A 22,347-nucleotide genomic window follows, 5' to 3' on the forward strand; every position below is an offset into this window, starting at 1 on the left:
AAGCGACAGTGGGAAGAAAAACCACCCATTAACGGGAAAAAAAACCTCCGGCAGAACCGGGCTCAGTATGAACGGTCATCTGCCTCGACCGACTGGGGTTACAGAAGACAGAACAGAGACACAACAAGAGAAACAAAAAAGCACAGAAGCACACATTGATCTAGTAATCTGTTCTACATTAGATGGTAGTAGCAGGTGAGTCGTCTTCTCTGGATGATGTCAAAGTTAACAGAACGCCAGACCAGGTGTACCTACTATGAAGAGAAAAGAGAGAGAACAGAAAGTTAAAGCAGAAATGACAACACATAATGCATAATTGAAGAACAGTAGAACTCAATATAGTGAGAAAATTAGATCCTGATATACTCCAGTAGCCTAAGCCTATAGCAGTAAAACTAGCTGAGAGTAACATGAGTCACTAGTTATAATTTTTGTCAAAAAGAAAAGTTTTAAGCCTAGTCTTAAAAGTAGACGGGGTGTCTGCCTCACGGACCAAAACTGGGAGTTGGTTCCACAGGAGAGGAGCCTGATAGCTAAAGGATCTGCCTCCCATTCTACTTTTAGAGACTCTAGGAACCACCAGCAGACCTGCAGTCTGAGAGCGAAGTGCTCTGTTAGGAACATACGGGGTAATCAGAGCTCTGATATATGATGGAGCTTGATTATTAAGGGCTTTATACGTTAGAAGAAGAATTTTAAATTCTATTCTTGATTTAACAGGAAGCCAATGAAGGGAAGCTAAAATTGGAGAAATATGATCCCTCTTGTTGATTTTCATCAGAACTCTTGCTGCAGCATTTTGGATCAGCTGAAGGCTTTGAACTGCATTTTGTGGACTTCCTGATAGTAAAGAATTACAATAGTCCAGCCTTGAAGTAACAAATGCATGGACCAGTTTTTCAGCATCACTCCTGGACAGAATGTTTCTAATTTTGGCGATATTCCGGAGGTGAAAAAAGGAAACTCTGGAAACCTGTTTAATATGGGATTTAAATGACATGTCTTGGTCAAAAATAACACCAAGATTTTTTACTTTATTACCAGAGGCCAGGTTAATGCCACCCAGATTAAGTGATTGGTTAAGAAGTTTATTTTTTGAGGACTCTGGCCCAAAGATTAAAACTTCGGTCTTGTCAGAATTTAGATGCAGGAAATTTAAAGTCATCCAGCTTTTGATGTCATCAAGACATGACTGCAGTCGAAGTAATTGATTGGATTCATCAGGATTTATGGATAAATATAGCTGAGTATCATCAGCATAACAGTGGAAATTAATCCCATGCTGTCTGATAATTTTGCCAATCGGAAGCATATATATAGTAAAGAGAATTGGTCCAAGGACTGAACCCTGTGGTACTCCACAGGTGACCCTAGAGTTTGAGGAAGATTTATTATTAACATGAACAAATTGGAATCTGTCTGACAGATAAGATTTAAACCAGCCTAATGCTTTCCCCTTAATCCCTACAGTATGTTCAAGTCTTTGTAGGAGAATATTGTGATCAACTGTATCAAACGCAGCACTGAGATCTAACAGGACAAGTATAGACACAAGTCCATTATCTGAGGCCATGAGAATATCATTAGTGACCTTCACCAGAGCTGTTTCAGTGCTATGATGAGCTCTGAAGCCTGACTGAAACTCCTCAAGTAGGTCATTACTTTGTAAATGTTCACAAAGTTGATTAGCAACTACTTTCTCAAGAATTTTAGATAAGAAAAGAAGATTAGATATAGGTCTGTAATTTACTAACTCATCTTGATCAAGAGAAGGTTTCTTAAGTAAAGGTTTAATAACAGCTACTTTCAAACCTGTGGTACATATCCATTTACTAAGGATAGATTAATCATGTCTAAAATAGTGCCACTGATCAAAGGGAATATCTCCTTAAACAACTTGGTTGGGATTGGGTCTAACATACAGGTAGAAGGTTTAGATGAAGCTAAAATTTTAGATAGCTCAGAAAGCTCTACTGCTTCTAAACAGTTCAAACACTGCGCAGATTCTAAAGATTCCTCCAATGCTGCCTCACTTACTGAGGACGAGGTAATCATGTTTGGGAGGATGCCAATTATTTTATTTTTAATGGCATCAATTTTATTTATGAAGAATCCCATAAAATCATTACTACTAAGAGCTAAGGGAATGGATGGATCAACAGAGCTGTGGCTCTGGGTAAGTTTGGCAACTGTACTAAAGAGAAATCTAGGATTATTTTTATTCTCTTCAATTAATGATGAAAAATATGCTACTCTAACTCTGCGGAGGGTCTTGTTATACAACAATAGTCTGTCCCTCCAGATTAAGTAGGATTCCTTCTGGCGTGTAGAGCGCCATTTTCTCTCCAATTTCCTAACATTGTGCTTCAAGGAACGCAGCTCTGAATTAAACCAAGGAGCCAGCTTCCTGTGAATAATCACCTTCTTTTTCAAGGGAGCTACATTGTCTAATGCAGAACGCAATGAGGAAGTCACATTGTTAGCAAAGGTATCGATTTGTGAATGGGAAGAAACAGCAATGCTGCCATCTACAGGGCATTTCTGCAATACTGAGGATATTAAGAAGGGGACAGACTCTTTAAGTTTTGATACAGCATTATCCGATAAAAATCTACTATAATGGAACCCTCTTTTGGGGGTGGAGAATTCAGTTAGATTAAACTCAAATGTTATTAAAAAATGATCAGACAGGACAGGGTTGTGAGAGAATACTGTTAATTCTTCACAATCAATGCCATATGTCAGAACAAGGTCTAAAGTATGGAGCCGAGAGTGCGTCGGTTTATGCACATTTTGAACAAAACCAATTGAATCTAGGATAGTTTTAAAGGCTACACTAAGGTTATCACATTCAGTGTCAACATGGATGTTAAAATCACCCACTATAATAACCTTATCAGTATTTAACACCAAATCAGATAAGAAATCTGACAACTCATCCAAAAACTGAGTGTAAGGGCCTGGTGGACGATACAAAACAACAAACAGAAGAGGTTTTATTGCTTTGCAGTTTGGATGAGGGAAACTGAGGGTTAAATGTTCAAAAGAACTGTAATTATTAGTTGGCCTGGGACTAATTAATAAATCAGACTGAAAGATAGTTGCCACTCCTCCTCCTCTTCCCACAGATCTGGGAATGTGGAAATTTGAATAATTGGAGGGAGTTGACTCATTTATACTAACGTAGTCCTCTTGTAGCCAGGTTTCTGTGAGACAAAACAAATCAATCTGATTATCAGAAATCAATTCATTAACTAACAAAGTCTTTGGAGGGAGAGACCTTATATTTAATAGACCACATTTTATTATTTTATTTTTAGGTTCAAGGTGAACCATATTGATTTTTTATTAGGTTTTTATGATTTGTTCCTTTTAGATCAGTTTTTGATCTGTTAAGTTTTGGCCGTGGGAAAGACACCGTCTCAATAGGATAATGGGTGGGTAACAGTACAGAAGCTGCAGAGAGGTGTGTTAAACTACGGCTCTGCTTCCTGGTCTGGACCCTGGGTTGTCAGCATTTAGGAGAACTAATAAATCCGGCCAGATTCCTAGAAAGAAGAGCAGCACCCTCCAAAGTAGGATGGATGCCGTCTCTCCGGATCAGACCAGGTTTTCCCCAGAAAGTTCTCCAGTTATCAACGTAGCCCACGTCGTTTTCTGGACACCACCTAGACAACCAGCGGTTGAATGATGACATGCGGCTAAACATGTCATCACTGGTCAGATCAGGCAGGGGACCAGAGAAAATTACAGAGTCCGACATAGTTTTAGCAAACTCACAAACCGAAGCAACACCAACTTTGGTGACCTCTGATCGGCGTGACCGGGGTGTCATTACCGCCAGCGTGAATAACAATTTTGCGGTATTTACGCTTATCCTTAGCCAGTAGTTTTAGGTAGGATTCTTTGTCGCCTGTTCTGGCCCCTGGTAGGCATTTAACTATGGTCCCTGGTTTCTTTAGTGCCACATTTCTCATTATGGAGCTGCCAATAATTAAGGTCGGCTCCTCGGCGAGATTGTCGCTCAGAGGGGAAAATTTATTAGAAACGCAGATGGGTTGGTGGTGATCTGGGGTCTGTAATCTAGAGCTATGCTTCCTACGAACTGTCACCCAGCCAGCCTGGTTACCAGGCTGGCTGGGTGCTACTGCTTTAGGTTCACTACGTGAAGTTACTCTATGCGGCTCCGCGCTAGCAAAAGAGCGGCTATCAGCTGGTTTTTCAACAGCACGGAGCCGGGTCTCCAATTCTGACACCCTCGCATCCAAAGCTACAAAAACACTACATTTATTACATGTACCATCATCACTAAAGGAGGCAGAGGAATAACTGAACATCTGACACAGAGAGCAGCAGATAGGAGACTTAGTCAGAGCCGGAGAAGCCATTATGAGGCTAAGGCTTGGCTAGCGCTAGGCTAACGCTAGGCTAAAGCTAGGCTAACGCCCTATTATCACGCCAAAGAACAAACCGTGTGAAACACGAGGAGTTCCCAAACGTGATGAGCAGCCACAGACAATGTTTTAAAAGTGCTTATGTTTGGAAACAGATGTTAAAACAAAGAGGTTTAAAGATAAAAAGCGAGAGAGCCTGGAGCAAAGCTCCGTCGTTCACACAGCAACAACAGGAAGTGACGTAATACGCCTTACCGCAAACAGGAAGTCCGCCTTTATGATCTTTCTAAGCTGTGCAGGAGAAAAGCTGACCCTGAATCATTCTGATGATGGTTTCAACTATCCTGTTACGTCCACCAGGCTCGTTTGGTGGGGGAACATTAAAGGAAAGAGTGGTTTGCTCAGGCATCACTGCTGTTTCCCTCTTCCAGGCCTTTCTAGGTCGGTCGAATCACAAAACGGGCGAAGATAAATCAAGCGGAGCGAAACAGAGTCAGAGGGAGAAAACGAGGAGAGCTGATGGAACTTTAGTTTTCCCTAAAACTGTTTTCCTGTAGAGCTGAGAGAACTCCACCTGACCAAGGGTTTTACTGCAGATCTTTATGACATGTTTAGCCCTGAAAAGGGACTCAAACCAACGGATAAAGGAAGGAGGACTGCACAGAGAGCACATGCATTAGTCTTAAAGGTTATTTATTGTGTTGGACAACTTCAACAGTCTGTTAAGCACTGGAGGGAGTGGTGGAGGCTTCCTTCTAGAATCAATTAACATTTATTTGTTTTTTGAGACACTGATCTCAGATATGAGCGCTCATACCATCCAATAAAATCATTCACCACAGAGCCATGATCATGGTCATCAACCAGAGACACAATCACAGTCATCAGCAGACTTTATGAAATGTCTGCCCTCACATTGACTCTGGCAGTCAGTATATAAAATAAATAAAAAATGTGCATCAGATAAAACACCGTTAACCCTTAACACTCCTACCTGGTCTGAAGCAGTGTCCCTCAAACCGGGGTACCCGGACCCCCCGGGGGTCTGCAAACCACGGGTTGGGGGTCCGTTAAAGACATTTTGTCTTGGGTTTGATTAGTGAATCTTTCATTATCCTGGACACTAAAGTTAAATAGACATTGTGAAAATACAGGAAAATATACCAGCCAGATGTTCAGCAGAGTTCTTTAGGAGTCTCTCCTCTAAAACTCAGAACTGATTCATTGGATCACAGGAAGGGAGTCTTTTGGTCTTTTGCTGTGAATTGCTGATATTCTGCCCTCTGCTGGAAGAAACAGAACCATAGATGGAGGTTGTAAATCTTTCACATCATGACTTTGATCAAAAGGCTTGAATTGCACATCAGTTCATAGATCCAGAAAAGTTAAAGTTAAGTAAATTTATCCTAGATTTAAATATTGTTCTTAAATATTTAGCTTGTTTAAAAAAATCAGGAACAAAGAAACTAATCTGAGTATAATTGGAGAAATTCTGATGATTTAACTATTAATTAGATTTTAAAGGACATGATAGTTCAGATTTGGAGCTGGAAGTTAGAAACACATTATTGATTAATTGTTTTCCTTACAAAACCCTAAAATGTCATAATTTGTGTTTTATGTTCTCGTTGAAGAATGACCTGATGTGAGGGATGTGCTATATGTACTAATACAGCTTCTACTGCCAGTTTCTTTCCTTTTTTAAAGATTTAGGTGGCACTACTGATCTTTGTTAAATAGTAACGATGGAGCTTCAGGTTGTTACAGCGGCGTCAGACAGCAGCTGCTGTAGAGATGCTGCATCAGGGCTCCATGATGGAGGACCCTCATCTGTGTGGTACTGATCCAGTTTGTCAGAAGGACAATGACTGCATGACAAAGGAGAACAATCTCCCTCCTTCAGACCATCCTGTGTGTTCCTCTGATCTAGATCCTGCTGAGAAGATCTGGGGATGGATGACAGGAGGAGTCCACCTAGATTAACGTCAGTTCCAGACAGTGGAAGCCCTTCATGAAGCCGTCTTCAGCACCTGGAGCACTAGCCTCCTGTTAGCCTCCTGTTAGCCTCTTGCTAGCCTCCTGCTAGCCTCCTGTTAGCCTCCTGCTAGCTCCTGCTAGCCTCCTGTTAGCCTCCTGCCAGCATCCTGCTAGCCTCCTGTTAGCCTCTTGCTAGCCTCCTGCTAGCTCCCTGTTAGCCTCTTGCTTGCCTCCTGCTAGCCTCCTGTTAGCCTCTTGCTAGCCTCCTGTTAGCCTCCTGCTAGCTCCTGCTAGCCTCTTGCTAGCCTCCTGCTAGCCTCTTGTTAGCATCCTGCTAGCTCCTGCTAGCCTCCTGTTAGCCTCTTGCTAGCCTCCTGCTAGCCTCCGGCTAGCCTCTTGTTAGCCTCCTGCTAGCCTCCTGTTAGCCTCCTGTTTGCCTCCTGCTAGCCTCCTGTTAGCCTCCTGTTTGCCTCCTGCTAGCTTCCTGTTAGCCTCCTGTTAGCCTCCTGCTAGCCTCCTATTAGCCTCCTGTTAGCCTCCTGTTAGCTTCCTGGAAACACTGGCATCAAGCCTCAAAGCCTGCAGAGATCAGCAGGAATGGTGGAGCTGCTCATCACTGAGTCCTTTTAGGACTCTTTGCTTTATGCTTTCAGGGTTTTCGGATAATTTTGATCAGATGAACTGCTTTTTTTTAATAAACTGCTCTAAAGCTTTTGTTTCTTGGTCCCATTTCTTCTTTTAGCACCATAAAGCTCTACTTAGAACCTTCTAGACATCCAGTAGACCAAAATGTTAATTCTTACCAGTCTTCAGGTTTTATTGGTGTTTCTTCAGCTTCTCGTCTTCCTCCTTCTAGATGGTGCTGTTCTGAGGGATTATTATCTCCATCCCTCCTTTCTTCTCTGTCCACCACCATGTCCTCCTGATTATCCATCCCCTGTTTGTCAGTTTGGACCTGGACGTCCCACTGGACCACAGTCTGGGTCAGGGTTGGTGTCTCCCAGTCTGACTGAGGGACCTTCAGCCCAGACTCAGCTCTTATGGGCCTGAACACGGTTCTGGCTGCTTGCTCAGGGTCTTCCATGCTTTCTCAGGCTGACATGGCTTCAGGGACATCAGAGAGCATCTTGGGTTCTGTCTGCAGGTAAACGCTGGCCTCTGGTGACCCTAAGCTGAGCTGCTGTTCTGGTGCTGAACATGTCTGACTTTAGGAGAACCAGGTCTCTGTAGTTGTGTTCATGGTCTAAATGTAGCCGTCTTGTAATCTCAGCCCTTCAGTCAGAGTCAGCTGTCCTCCCTTGGAGCTTCTGACTGTTTTATCTTTATGAGGCTGTAAAAAGCTGCAGCACTGTTCAGGGTCCAGATTTCTCTGTGTTTAGATGTTCTGATGATCCTGGTTAACAGACAGAAGATCTGGAAGTTAAATGAATAAAGGAAAGTCTCTGTATTCCATCACTGAGTCCTAGTCCTGACTTCCTCTGAATCCTGTTTTATTTTTAAACATGGTGAGAATATCAGCTCTTCTCAGCAGTTTGAGCTGTTTGTTGAGGAGGAAAAGATTCATCTGGGATCATTTTCACTCAAACTTCACTTTGATCTTGATGTGAATCTAAACTCATGATTCAGAGCTTTTTCAGCCCTTACTGCAGACATTTCCTAATATTTCCTAATCACTGTTAGTAAATCTGACACACAGCAGCTTTCATAGGTTACAGTTTATTTTACTGGTTTATTCTTGGGCTGCATAGTGGTGCTAATAGCAGCACTGCTGCCTTGCAGCAAGCAGGTCCATGGGTAGAACCCTTAGGATGGGGGGTTCCTGCATAGTGGTCTAGTTGGTAGCGTTGCTGCCTAACAGTGAGTCGGGTTCTTCCTGCATGTGTGGGTTTTCTCCAGGTCCTCTGGCTTCCTCCCACAGCCTGAAACATGAGTGTTGGTCTCTCTAAATGTCCTTTGGTGTGTCTGTGTTGCCCTGTGATGGACTGCTGATCTGTCCAGAGTAAACCCACCTCCTGCCCAATGACCACTGAAGAACGGTACTAGTCCTTGTGACTCTACAGGGCAGGCAGTAGATGGATGCTTGATTCTTTCCTCTGTCACCAAGGAGCTTAAACACTGAAATTCTCCAGTTTACTACAATATGAACATCAGTTAATCTCAGGCTGTTGAATCACATTCAGCTTCCAGTTTTATTCATTCTGTGTTTTTTTCTAAACTCCAGGTTTTCTAAAAGTCATTTTTTAGAAGAAGAATGCTGAGATGGTCAGAAATATCCAGACTTGGTGTAGTAAGTCAAGCCAGGTGTGGTAATCCAGATAAATGTGCGTCCTCTGCTGTCTACAAAGACCATGAGGCCGATCACAGATTCACTGATGCTACAATGGATCAGCTCCAATCTATAAACCAGACAGGCAACATCTATTGATGGAGGCTGATGAGGAACTGAAGCACATCAGACTCAATAAATGAAACACTGCTGCTGTTATGAAGGAAACACCTTTGTTTGGAGCTACTTTTATATTGCATAAATAACTTTAAACCATTTTATTGCTGACCTTTCCATAACTCTGAAGCAGTGGAGCAGTAGAGAGGGATGAAACATTTTCAGCAGACAGTATTTTCATAATAATGTTTACCCCGTATAATATTTTAATTTGGCATTAATTATTAATATAAATATGGTTTGGATTTAAAACACTAAACATAGACTCTAAAACAAATTGAAAGAAGTTAATATATCTGATATGCAATGATGTTAATGGAATATTTTTTCCATTAACAGTTGTAAGGTCACTGAGTCTCATGGTTTGTATTCTTTATTTTTCTGTTAAGGCTGTGAAATGCATATTTTGTGCACTTGAGGAGAAACATGTTCTTTTTTTTGGGAGGAGGCAGTAGAACAGCGCCCCCTAGAGTTGCAGGATTTCGTTGAAAATGGTTTAACACCAGATTTTATTGACAACACCTTTGATTCTTCACCAGCTATTCTAATTCCCTCAACAGCAGCAACAGTCTATTAAACCTTTCTGTCAAAGTCAGAACAACAACAGTCTTCAAAAACACAGTTAAACAGTAACAACGCCCACATGGATAATTATAAAGTTAACAAATGTTCAGGCTACCATCATAATTTAAAATTATTATAGTACTTGACTGAATACCAAAGTGTATCAGTAGGATTTTAAAGCGGGCTGAAAAAAAAAAAAACACTCAGGAAACAGAATCAGTGACAAACTCACTGATTTCTGATCAGTTCAATGAACAGAGAAGGAACCAGGATTAACTAAACCTGTTAGCCTGGTCTGGAGCAGGATAAATCACCATGGTAACTGATGTGAGTCCAGGCTTAATTTAGCCAGAATATCTGGAAAATCCTGGTTTAATTCTATATCTTGGTTTTGTGAAATAGACCTAAAGACTTCTCCTACAGAGTCACTTAGAGTGGAGGTTATTCACCCAGAGGTTCTTTGTTCATGGAGCTGTATCTGGTTCTGATTCTGGTTCATCAAAGATAAAATCATCCTGATTAACAGATGATCAGAGGAGCAGAGTTTTTACCTCCATAATTTGGACAGGGACCAAAGTATGGGTAGATCTTCTCAGTGAAGCAGCAGCCGGTAAAGGAGTAGATCAGAGCTGCAGCATCTACATCATAAAAGGAGACCAGACCCTCCTCATAATCCACAAACACCCCCACCTTCTCAGGACCAGGCTGGACATGGAGACGGACTGGAGGTCCAGCATTGGCTTCGTACTCATTTCCATTTCTCAACCAAACAGTCCAGAAACCATCCTGAGGACTCAGAGTGATTTGTCCCTTCCTGTTGATGGACTCTCTGGCCACTCCTAAATCCCAGTCAGTTTTTCCTTTAACCTGAACCTCAAAGTAAAATCTGCCTGAAGAGAAACTCTGATGTCCTAAAACATTAACACACTCAGAAAATCTCTCTGGATTGTCTGGAAGCTCCTTCCCTACATCTCCATGTTTCACCTGTTTTCCATCATCAGACAGGATGAGGTCAGGATGAGCTGTATCAGGATCCAGAGTCACATCCACTGCATACTGCTGGACCCTCTTCAGCTCCAACATCTTCTTGATCTTCTTCATCTCCTCCAGCAGCTGAGCAGCAGCTCTCACCACAGTCCCCTCATATGATGGAGGATGAACTCTGACCTCTCTCCAGTTCTTGGTGGGTGGAGCAGCTTTCAGGGAGGAGAAGCTTTGGAGGAGGTGGAGGTGGTCTTCAGACTGTGAGAGCTGCTTCACCTCAGAGCTCCTCTTCATCAGCTCAGAGATTTCCTGCTCCAGATCTTTGATGAAGTCTTCAGCCTGTTTCTCTGCAGTTTTCTGTTTGTCTTGGATCTCCTTGATGAGCTCCTCCAGGCCTCTCTCAGCAGCCTCCTTCAGAGCAGTGAAGACCTGAACACCTTCTGCTTTCTCTCTGTCTGCAGCATCTTTACTGATCTTCACCGACTCTTTGATCTGCTGGATCTTCACTCGTCTGCTCTGGATCATCTTCTGAACTTCAGCCTCGGTCTTCTTCAGCTCTGCCTTCTTTCCTTCAGATTCTTCTCTCAGAGGAACAAACTCGTGGTTCTTGTGGTCTAGAACAGGACAGACTAAGCAGACACATGTCTGGTCGGTCCTACAGAACAGCTCCAGAGGTTTATCGTGCTGCAGACACATCCTGTCCTCCAGGTTCTCCACAGGCTCCATCAGCTGATGTTTCTTCAGACCTGGAGTGGTCCGATGAGGCTCCAGGTGAGTCTGACAGTAGGAGACCTGACACACCAGGCAGGACTTCAGGGCCTTCAGCTTGGTTCCAGTGCAGACGTCACAGGGAACTTCTCCTGGTTTAGCAGCTGAGCTGCTGCTGCTGGCTTCCTGCTGAGCTTCATGTCTGAACTGAGCAACCATCTCTCTGATGAAGGTGTTGACTTCCACCTCAGGTCTCATCTTGAACACCTTCTTACATACAGGACACTGACATCTTTCATTTTCCTCCCAGTAGTGAGTGATGCAGGCTTTGCAGAAGTTGTGTCCACATGGTGTGCTGACTGGATCAGTGAACACATCCAGACAGATGGAGCACAGAAACTGATCCTCAGACCTCAGGTTGCTGCCAGAAGACATTTCTGAACTCTGAGGACAGATCAGGGAGAACAAGTTAAAACAGTTTGTTCAGGACCTCCAGTGACGTCACGCTAAGAGAAACAGCAGAAACACGGAGCTCCTGTCTGGCATTATTAATTTAGCCTGATAGTCTATTTCCACCTGGTTTATGAAGCTCAGCAGTATCAGAGGATGAGATCAAACAGGCAGATTAAAACCAGCAACAAGCAACACGTCAGAAAAGTGGACGGAGATCTCTGAGCCCAGCTAACCAGGCTAAAGCTAACTGCAGATGTATGGAGGGAGATGGACGTCGCTGAGATTCACCATGAGGTAAAGAAAGTAAGAAGAGAAAAACAGGACGGACACAGAGAGACTAAAGCGTCTCTGCAGAGAGGAGAACGTTCTGTTGAGGACCTAAAAGCTCAAATGGTCCAACATGAGCAGAGACTGAGTGAGGAGGAAGAGAGGAGCGGCTCAGTGGAAGAGAAATCCAGCATTCATGAAGGGACCCTTCTGTACCTGCTGTGATGAGACAAAGATCTCAGTGAGCGATGTGAGAACCTGCAGAACAGATTCAGATGTAACTCTCTGAATATACCAAGACCCAGAAGGTATCAAGGGTCAGGATATCACAGCTGAAGATAAGTTTAGCAGCACAGATGTTTTATAAGTTGGGAATCCTGATGAAAATAGATGAAAGGAATCAGCTGGAGGAGGAACAGAAAGATGGCCGATGGATTCAGAACAGATCAGAAAGTAGTGATGCTCCCTTTCCCTCTCTGACAACAACACGCTGTTTAACGTTCTTCAGCTCATTAGGAGTATGAGATTTAGTCCAGAAGAAATTAGGGGGTCCTCTTACTATCTCAAGAACCCTGCCAGATGTTGGTAATGTAGACTTTGTTCCCTCAATGTAAGACAGTGGTTTTAAAAGATGGCGATCTGAAGGATTACGCATAATGAACCAGTCATTCCACAACCAGGAGAATAACAGGTTAATTATTAAGAAAAAATTCCTTTGCTCAATTTCAGACTTAGGAGACCACTCCAATGTTTTCTGGGACTGTCCAACTCTGTCTGAATATTGGAAAGACATAAAAAGACAGAGAACATGATTGGTATAATGACTCCATGATGTTTATACTGCCAGCTCTGCCCCAACATGTTTCAAACAGCAATCAGAGGAATATACCATGTTTACTCCTACTGACTGGAAAGGAAAGTCTAACATTGAACTGCTGAACTCACCAGAGTTAGAGTCTGTTGCTGAGAAGAAACAGATGAACTTAGTTGGTCTTCAGGAGGAAACACGTTTCTCTCGACGGCAGCTCAGGCTTCACTCTGACAAACACTTACTTTCATTTCTGGAAAGTGACGTTTAAAGTCAGGACTGATTCACTGAATCACAAGGAAGTGAGTCTTTGTGCAGTTTGGATCCTTCCCTGAGAGCTGTTCATATGCTGCCCTCTGCTGGACAAAAACAGAACACCAGGTTGTAAATCACATCATGACTGATAAACAATCCTAAATTTCACATCAATTTACATTTCCAGTTGTAGGAAAATGTGTATTCTTACCCTACGTTGAATTATTGACCTGAAATGTTTAGTTTGTCTGAAAAAAAAAAAAACACCAACAGAGCAATCTATCTTAGTATATTTGGAGAAACTTTGATGTTAATTATCCCCGTCACCAAGTAACACACCATCACAGTGTTAAATGACTACAGACCTGTATCCCTGACAGCTGTGGTCATGAATTCCTTTGAGCAACTGGTGTTGGAACATTTTAAGGACATCAAAATCTCCCTGCTGGATCTCTTGCAGTCTGCTTACTGTGGAATAGGTCATGAAGTCAACCTGGACTCCATTTCATCCTCCATCACAATGGTGCTCAGAGCTGTCATTGGATCCCCAGGTTCCTGATCGACTGGCAGCACCAGGTGAGACTATTGTTCTCTCCCCACTCCTGATACACAAATGCACCTCAGCAAACCAGTCTGTGAAACTTCTGAGGTTAGCAGATTACATGACTTTCATAGGACTGATCTAGGATGGTGAAGAGTCTGCAAACAGAGAGTTGTTGGATTTACAGGTTCACCGGTTCGCTCATAACCATCAGTAGGGTAATCTGCCCCAGACAGAAGAGGTGGTAGACTTCTGGAGAACTCCTCCTACACTGCCTCTCCTCACCATCCAACACTGTCTGCTGTGGCTTACTTCCTGTTCCTAGGAACCACCCTTTCTCTGGGCCTGAGATGGTTCCCACAAATCATTTTCCATTAGCACCAACTTTGGAGACTTCAGTACGTGTTGCTTTTTAGGCTTTTCTCCCCCTAACGGTTACATTGACCCATTCCTGTTTTTAGTACCTGCTGAGATGTGGTTCCAAGCACACCAGATGTGCTTGAAGACTATAAGAAGCCTGTCTGTCCCTGGCTGGCGGGGGGTAGGGGTCACTATTGCCACTTTTCCAGCAGTACCTACTTAGGGCGGTACGCTATGGATCAGGACTATTCAGTTCGCTTCGGGTAGTTTTCTTTTACAATTGAATGTGCTGCGAATGTGAGCAGTCTCACGGCTGCAAGGCACAGAACAGCTACGTAACGGAATGTTGACAACATAACAAACCATAGCATGGCGTAGCTAGTAAGCTAGCTGCTCAGTGTATATTTGTTATCAGACAGAGAAGGTCGACAAGCGGGAATAAAGAGTTGACAGAGGGGAGAAACATTGGAGAGAACTGAGAAAGTGCTGGAAAAGAAGAAGAAAACCAAGATAAGGCTGCTTGAAGCCAGTGATTAATGACGAAAGTATTAGCTCCCTCTGACGTGTACCAGATAAGTTAATGCTAGTCCTAGCTTGCTATGTTGTCCTAAATATACATGATAAGCCATGCATGCAAAGCGTTAAAGCGCTGGGATATCATATAATATACAGTATATGTATATACAATATATGTATATGTTGTCTGCCTACAGGCTGCAGAGGAACAGGACAGAGACGTGCTGGATGCTCTGAGGCTGAATGATATGAAGAGATTCAGCTCTAACTGCCGCATTAGTTGTGCCGTTACTTGTCTTGAAATTATTTAATGTTTATTAAAACATATCCGTTGATCCGTTGCTGTACCGATCCGTTGTGGTGAAGAGAGAGCTGAGCCAAAAGGCGAAACTCTCGATTTACCGGTCAATCTACGTTCCTACCCTCATCTATGGTCACGAGCTTTGGGTCGTGACCGAAAGAACGAGATCCCGGATACAAGCGGCTGAAATGACTTTTCTCCGTAGTGTGTCTGGGCTCTCCCTTAGAGATAGGGTGAGGAGCTCAGTCATCCGGGGAGGACTCAGAGTAGAGCCGCTGCTCCTCCACGTCCAGAGGAGCCAGTTGAGGTGGCTCGGGCATCTGGTCAGGATGCCTCCTGGACGCCTCCCTGGTGAGGTGTTCCGGGCACGTCCCACCGGGAGGAGACCCAGGGGAAGACCCAGGACACGCTGGAGGGACTATGTCTCTCTGCTGGGAACGCCTTGGGATTCCTCCTGAGGAGCTGGCCCAAGTGGCTGGGGAGAGGGACGTCTGGGCCTCCCTACTGAAGCTGCTACCCCCGCAACCCGACCCCGGATAAGCGGAAGAAGACGGACGGACGGACGGACGGACGGTTTATTAAATAGCCCTCGGTCTGTTAGGAATCTCAACCCATCTGCTCGTAGTAGGACAATAGTTTAATGGGCAATTTGAGCACTGGCGATCTTTTAACAGCTAACTCTGCACACATTTAGAATAAAGGGGTGAAAGCTTTTCTTCAGGTTAAAGAATTTATTGACAGCAATACAATGGACATCCAGAGAACATCATTATAGAATGCTGTTTATCTGAATTAACACTCTCTGTGAGGCTAGTGAAACTTACCTAATACTCATAGCTCTCAACTCTCACGCATTGACCGTGTGACACACGCATTTCACTAACTCCACGCGCTCACACGCAACACATGGCATTTCACACGCAAACATGGAATTTCTCATGCATAAAAATCACAAAGCCCATCTGGGCTGCGGACGACAAATCTCCGCCTTCTGCTGAGCTGTTTCGGCTTCTTTCACAGCTTGTGGCCATCAGTAATTCCTGCTGCAGTTCTTTTTAACAGAGCAGCAGGAAGAGTGATCAGAGTTATGAATAATTTTAGTCTTAACAGTGGTGAAACCGAGCCGGTAAGGTCCTGTACCGCGTACACAGGAGGGGAGGGGGCGGGGGGAGCTGCTGCCAGATGACCGGTTCATTCAGAACCAGTCATGGCTGCACGCTGGATCATAAAACAGTTCTGCTAACCAGATGCAGTTTAAAAAGCCACTTAGTCTGTTTATAAGTTTCGTTTTTGTTAATTCTGCATTTTTTAACTACATGCACCGTATTTCTGTGCCTCCGCGCTTGCTCCTCTCCCCCCTCCTTTCCCTCGGAGCAGGTGCTTTTATCACCATTCACCATTCAAAACGTGAATCACTACGTTTAATGTTCTCACATCGGTAGCAACGTGTGCCAGTTAAAGTCAATAGGAGAGTTACTAGCTGTATTTCATGCTATTTTTTTTTTAACAACATAGAATCAGTGGCGCTTCGGTGGGCTGCTGCCTCGCGCTTTAATTCAGGTGCGCACTTTTAAGGGTCATTTTAAAGAACTTGTAACACCAGGGGCTTCATCTCAGATCTGTTAGTACCCCTGTTCCCTTTATAGGAGCCCTTTACAGTAATTATGCATTTTCCCCATTGTTTATCCGTCGCACGCAGCGCACGGGGGTAAAATCCGCCCACCTCACCGCCCAGAGCACACTGACGAGAGCAATAGAGATTCGTCTGATCAGCGCGGCGACTGACTGAGAAACCTGTCGCTGTGAAAGGTGATGAGAATGTTATAAACTGTAACAGTCTAGAAATGCATTGAGCTGAAAAGAGGGAAACATCAGCAGCTGGATCGTGCGTAAAGACGCACCAACCCATAGATGAATGTGTAACAGTGTAATAATTTGGTCAATAACTTAAAACTACTTCAGTATTATTTGAACAATTGTGTATTTTTTATGTCTTAATCCATTAACTGAACAATAAAGTATTAATATGTCTCTTTCTCTTTTTAATAAAAGTAATACATGTCTACTTCATTGTCTGGGGGATAAAAATGAGATGGAGTTGACTCCACCGGCTCTTCCAGGGTCCGGTTAGCCCCGCCCCCAAACAAGCCCCGCCCCAAAATTAGCATAATCTCACTCTTAACTTTTGATAAAAGTTGAGAGGTCTGCTAATACTACTAAGTAAAATAAATAAAAAAAGAAGCTAAGAAAGTATGTACACATAAAAGAAACAAAAGAACAAATAAAAATCATCATCAGTCGCATAGCGCACGCGGTTACTTCCGGCTGCACTTCCGGGCGGCGGCTAGGCATACAGCTCCGTTACAACTTGCAGATATTTCCATAAAAGATGCCGCCAAACTCGCTTGAAACCACTCATCTACCCAGCCGATCAGTGCACGATCGGCAGCGCCTGCTGGAGTTACGGTCATGTACTGTTTTTGGACTTATGACCACTTCTACGATCGATTGTTTACGCGGTTTCGGAGTACTACGGGTACCAGTCCCGGGGGCCTGTGAGGCGGCGGCGGACTCGAGGAGCAGCTCACGCCGGTGGAGAGCAAAGCGGAAGCAGTGTAGCCGGCCGAAGAAGCGTGGCTGCCGCAGAGGCTTAGCAGCTAAGCTAAAGGCTAACCCATTCAGATTGCTGCTACCATCCATCTTGCTTTCCAACGTCCGCTCACTGGATAACAAAATAGACCATTTACAACTTGAGCTCTCTGCAAAGAGGCAGTTTAGGGAGCTGACGGCCCGGAGTGAGAGTCCATAAAAGCTGGTTGGCTATGAAAGCGAAGTGCTGCTTGGTTAGTAGGCCTCGTAGCAACACCAGGACACAGAGCAGAGCTTCTCTAGGAACATAATGGCGATTGGCAGGACTAACCTTCAACGAGAAAACAGAAACAGAATCTTCCAAGGCAAACAAGAGGACTGGCATGGAGTGGTGGGTGACTGAAGACGGCCCAGTGCTGAACTGAAGGCAGAGGGAGTTTTAAATAGATCACTTAACAGGTGGAACAAGGGTCTGACTAATTAACTGGTAAATTGTATCAGGTGTGACTGACTGCTGAGGAGGTGAAGTGAAGATGACAGAAAATAACTGATGACAATGAAAACTAACAATAAATAAAGTCAAACCTAACCCAAATGAGAAACAATGAAAATAACAGAAAAACGAAGCCAAACCAAAACTCAACCATGACACTATTTGAAAGAGGTGGCATTTATTGCTCAAAAACATACCATGAAGGAACAGGATTAGCAGGCCAGGGAATAAAACAAAAAGATCAAGGGATTTCAGCTGAACAAAGGAGATAGAGTCCTCCTTGCTAATAAAGGAGAGAGAGGGAAGAAGAAGCTGGCCGATAGGTGGGAGTCAAAAGTCTACAGAGTCATAGACAAGGACCCCAAGACACACATCTACAAGCTGGAGGAAACAAAAGTAGTGCACCGAAACCTCATCTTGGATGTCAGTTTCTTGCCTATCCAGTCAGCAGATGATTACATGAACGAGACAATGTGCAGTTGTGATGAGACTAGGGATGAGTCTTCTATAGAAGGAGTCTTGGGTTCAGCGGAGGATGAGGATTCAGGAGACACAACCAATGCAGAGATACCCAGTGAAACGAGGGATATCAGCATTTGTGTTCCAGAGCAATGGCGGCCATGGAAAGAACAGACAGCAGGTGGCAGTGGAGAGTCACTGGGCATGGGTCATGAATCCTTGAACATGCATGAATCTGAGGTCGAGACTCTTGACCTCACAGAGTGTGATGGTCTAGCTGTGACCCAAGCAGAAAGCAACCCAAGAGATGAACCTACAGAAGCAATAGTCATAGCTGATGGGGGTCAAGGTTCGAGTAGTGACGTCTTTGGCAGAGCAGGTGGTTCAGGTGGGGTTAGGACACGAGTTGGTAGGGTTGTCAAAAAGGTTGACCGCTTGATAGAGTCTATGACTCAGAAGCCATTTAGTATCGGGCAGTTTACCGGCTCAGAAGATCGCAGTCTCTACTTACACTGTTTTAGTAATGATGATTGTTTATTTTCTTTCCTGGTTCAATTTGTGAGATGTCCATTATTATGGTTGCGTGGACACACAGGACATAAGTAGATGGGTGGTTTGGTGTATTCGGCATCATACTGATCTGTGAGAGTTTGAGGCTTGATCACCCTTAAATTTCTCTAGACCTGTGTTAACAGTTAGCTTCTATAGCTGACAATACAGATGGTATTCTTTGGAACATTCCCATCCTACTTTTGTCTAAGTATGGGTTATTTTGTTGAGCAATCAGGATTTTGGTGTCATTTATGGGGGGTGAATGTAGTGTGGAAGGAAGAAAATTCATTCCACCAAATATCCTTCATTTTATATTTTCATTCATTTTTTTTTTGTTTTTCCGTTTTATGTTGGAATTATTATTTTAAAGAAAAATACTCTGTATAATAATTTTTGGAAAGTTTAGTCTTATTTTTGCGGGTATAACCGGTGATGTCACTTCCTCCTTCACCAGACCGTTCATGGCTGTTACGGAGGAAGGTGAGTTTTCACGGAGCTCCTAGTTAGTTTGTTGGTTAGAAGTTCGAGTGTAATGAAAAATGTTAAACAGTCTTTAAAGCTAACATGTTTGTGAGTTGCTTAGCGGTGAATGGAAAAAAAATTTATGGAGTGAAAGGGTTTTACTGTCGCAGCATTTCTGTGAATGAGCCGACCGTTTTTCCTGCGCTATGCTAAATTTTTTTTGCTCCCTTTGTCATGGGCAGGTGGGCTGATGTCGGCTGGACATGTTATTTGCTGCGGAACAGTTTTTTATATCACTCTGTACAGGTATGTTGTTATTTTATTTGTTGATTGAACTTTTTTGTTCAATGTCGGAGTTTTATATTTTTTGATTTTTCACAATGTACAAGTTTTTTTTATACATTATTCATCGTGGAGGTTTGCTGGTGGCGTGTTTCTGTTATCTTTATTTGTTTCAATATAATAGATCAGAACATTCCTCACTGACTGAACTGCAGACACCAATCCGCTCATCTTAGGTTTGGGGGTTTAGTCCTTGGGATGCACCAGCCTCTGTCTGAGGGTCCTGTTTGGTTTGAAATGTTCTGAGATTTTGTGTTTGGAGAAAATCCTCTTGAGTTTTTCAGAGACTCCAGCAACATGTGGGATGACGATGTTTAGCATTTATTCTTCTCACCATTATGTTCTGCAGCGGGTCTTTTACTGCTTTTTATAAAGAAATACAATTAATATTATGCAGGATTGAGTTCAGTCTTTTGGTCCGGCCCTCCACAACATTTTCTGTCTCTCATGTGGCCCCCTGGAAAAAATAATTGCCCACCCCTGATGTAGGCTGACACAGTCATGGCGTACTCATCAATGTCAATCTTGTCCTCATAAGTTGCTGCAACATGTCCCAGTCAGAGCACTCAAACCAGTCCTGGAGCGCCTCCATTGCTCCTTTAGTCCACACCCTCACCTGCTTCACTGTAGGTTTGGCTCTGATCATAAGGGGCCTGTATGCAGGAAATAGCATAACAGATAGATGGTCTGAGGGGCCCAGGTGGGAGCAGGGGGCTGCCTTGAAAGCGCCTTTAATGTTTGTATAAACTGTGCGCAACAGCTCTACCGTAATAACCAGACCTCTCAACTTTTATCAAAAGTTAAGAGTGAGATTATGCTAATTTTGGGGGTGGGGCTTGTTTGGGGCGGGGCTAACTGGACCCTGGAAGAGCCGGTGGAGTCTCAACTCTATCTCATTTTTATCCCACCAGACATTGAAGTAGACATGTATTACTTTTGTTAAAAAGAGAAAGAGACGTATTAATACTTTATTGTTCAGTTAATGGATTAAAACATAAAAAACACACAATTGTTCAAATAATACTGAATAAAATTAAGTAGTTTTAAGTTTGTCAGGGTTCTCTGTGTCTTGCTGCTCTAACTCTACTCCTCAGGTGTGTCTAGTTGGCTGAGGAGGCGTGGCCCACACCTGCAGCTCGTTGCAGGCGGCTTCCTCTGGCTTCTTAAGCAGAGCGCTGACAGATGGAAGACGCCAGAGCCTTAACCAGTCGTGGTACGACGTGGCCTCTGTCCCAACTCTCGGAAACCACCTTGTGAGTTTTTTGCTCTTCGTTTTTTGACTAATTTTTGGATCTCTCTGTTTTTGCCTCAGATTTTGGTGCTTGGATGCACTCACCTGTCTTGACGTCTCGTCCGAAGAAACAGACCAGCAGAACCTGTCTGCTCAGATTTTGCTCTGGCGCTCCCCTCATACTTCCTGGATGTTACCCAGCGAGGCCTGAGATCCCCTCTCCCGGATTCTGCTGGTTCTGTGTTCACTCTGGTCAATCCATCTGTCAACCGTTGCCGATGAGGCTCGCTCAGGATCCCTCGCCAGTTACATCTGCCGTCCTCAGCCACTAGCCGCCTGTCTCCAGCAGAGTAGTCACATAGAGTTCTCCTGACGCTACTTCTCCCCGGTTAGGTTCGCCCAGCCCAATGGTAAGCAGCGCCACTTCTAGCAATTCTCCGGGTTCTCCTTTCAGAGTTACTCACTCACTCTCTCTTGCAGACTCTCCAGCCGTGACGTTCTGACCCAGCCGATTCACCTGTAGTTCCGTCCGTAGATCTGCCTGTTTCCAAAATAAACATCTTAAAACTGTGCATTGCCTCCCGTTCGTATTTGCATGTGGACTCGTCACCTGAAAACCATGACAGAAGAAGGCTCTGGCCACCAAAGTCCAGCGGATACGTTCGGGCGGCAGATAGCCGCACAGCAGGAACAGATGCAGTCGCTAGGTTTTGCCGTCAATTCAACACAGGAACAGCTTCAGAGATTAGCCGCTCAGTTTAGCCAGCTTATGGACACAGTCACTTCCGCGATGACGTCGCCTGTCACTCAAGACCTTAGCACCCCGCCTCCCGTCGCTCAGAGTACTGAGAATCAGATTTGGACTCCGCCTCTTGAGGGCGCGTCACCTTGTCCGGAGAAGTTCTCTGGTGACAGTGGGAGTTGCGGTGGTTTCCTTTTCCAGTGTAAACTGGTGTTTAACCGTTCCCCTCAGACATTCGCCTCAGATGAGGTTAAGATATCTTATGTCTTACGACTACTAACGGGTAAGGCTCTTAGGTGGGCCGAGGCTCAATTCCCTGATTGTCAGTCATTCGGGGTTACTTTTCAGGACTTCGTTACCGAATTTAAGACTATTTTTTCACCCGAGTTAGATTCGGCTCAACAGTCTCGTCATCTCCTCTCTTTGAAACAGCGCGGTCGACGCGTATCTGACTTTTCTGTGGAGTTTCGCACGTTTGCCGCTGCTGCGGGTTGGCAGCCGAGGCCGTTAAAGGCAGTATTTTTTTCAGGCTCTTGATGAAACGCTAAAGGATGAGTTAGCCCGGGTTGAGGAGCCTGAGGATTTTGAGGAGTTTGTAGCGTTAGCTATCCGTTTGGATTCCCGATTACGCAGCCGGAACCGGTTTAGACCCAACCAGGTCTTGCGATCATCCACCTCATCTACACTTACCCATAGGGAACCCCGGTCCTGTACACCGCCTCCTGAACCCATGCAGTTGGGGCAGGTTGGTCTTACCAACAAGGAGCGTCAGCAGCGCTTCTCGGGAGATTTATGCCTTTATTGTGGAGGTGAAGGTCATTTCCTCAGAGACTGTCCTGTTCGGCCAAAAGACCGAGTCCGCCGTTCGTAACGGGGAGAACGGTGGACGGTTTTGGATCTATTCCC

At 44.2% G+C, this 22,347-nt stretch overlaps 1 protein-coding gene across 1 annotated transcript; it reads right to left on the reverse strand.

The window, feature by feature from the left end:
* Positions 1 to 9,174: 9,174 nt before the first annotated feature.
* On the reverse strand, positions 9,175 to 13,161 carry LOC118561444 (E3 ubiquitin-protein ligase TRIM21-like). Its single transcript, XM_036133533.1, has 2 exons — positions 12,736 to 13,161; positions 9,175 to 11,514 (listed from the first exon to the last, which is right to left on the reverse strand). The coding sequence occupies exon 2, from the start codon at positions 11,503 to 11,505 to the stop codon at positions 9,898 to 9,900; it is 1,608 nt and encodes a 535-aa protein (XP_035989426.1). The 5' UTR covers positions 11,506 to 11,514; positions 12,736 to 13,161; the 3' UTR covers positions 9,175 to 9,897.
* Between the last annotated feature and the right edge of the window lie 9,186 nt (positions 13,162 to 22,347).

This window comes from Fundulus heteroclitus, unplaced genomic scaffold (genome assembly GCF_011125445.2).
Source record: "Fundulus heteroclitus isolate FHET01 unplaced genomic scaffold, MU-UCD_Fhet_4.1 scaffold_63, whole genome shotgun sequence".
Lineage (NCBI taxonomy): Eukaryota > Metazoa > Chordata > Actinopteri > Cyprinodontiformes > Fundulidae > Fundulus > Fundulus heteroclitus.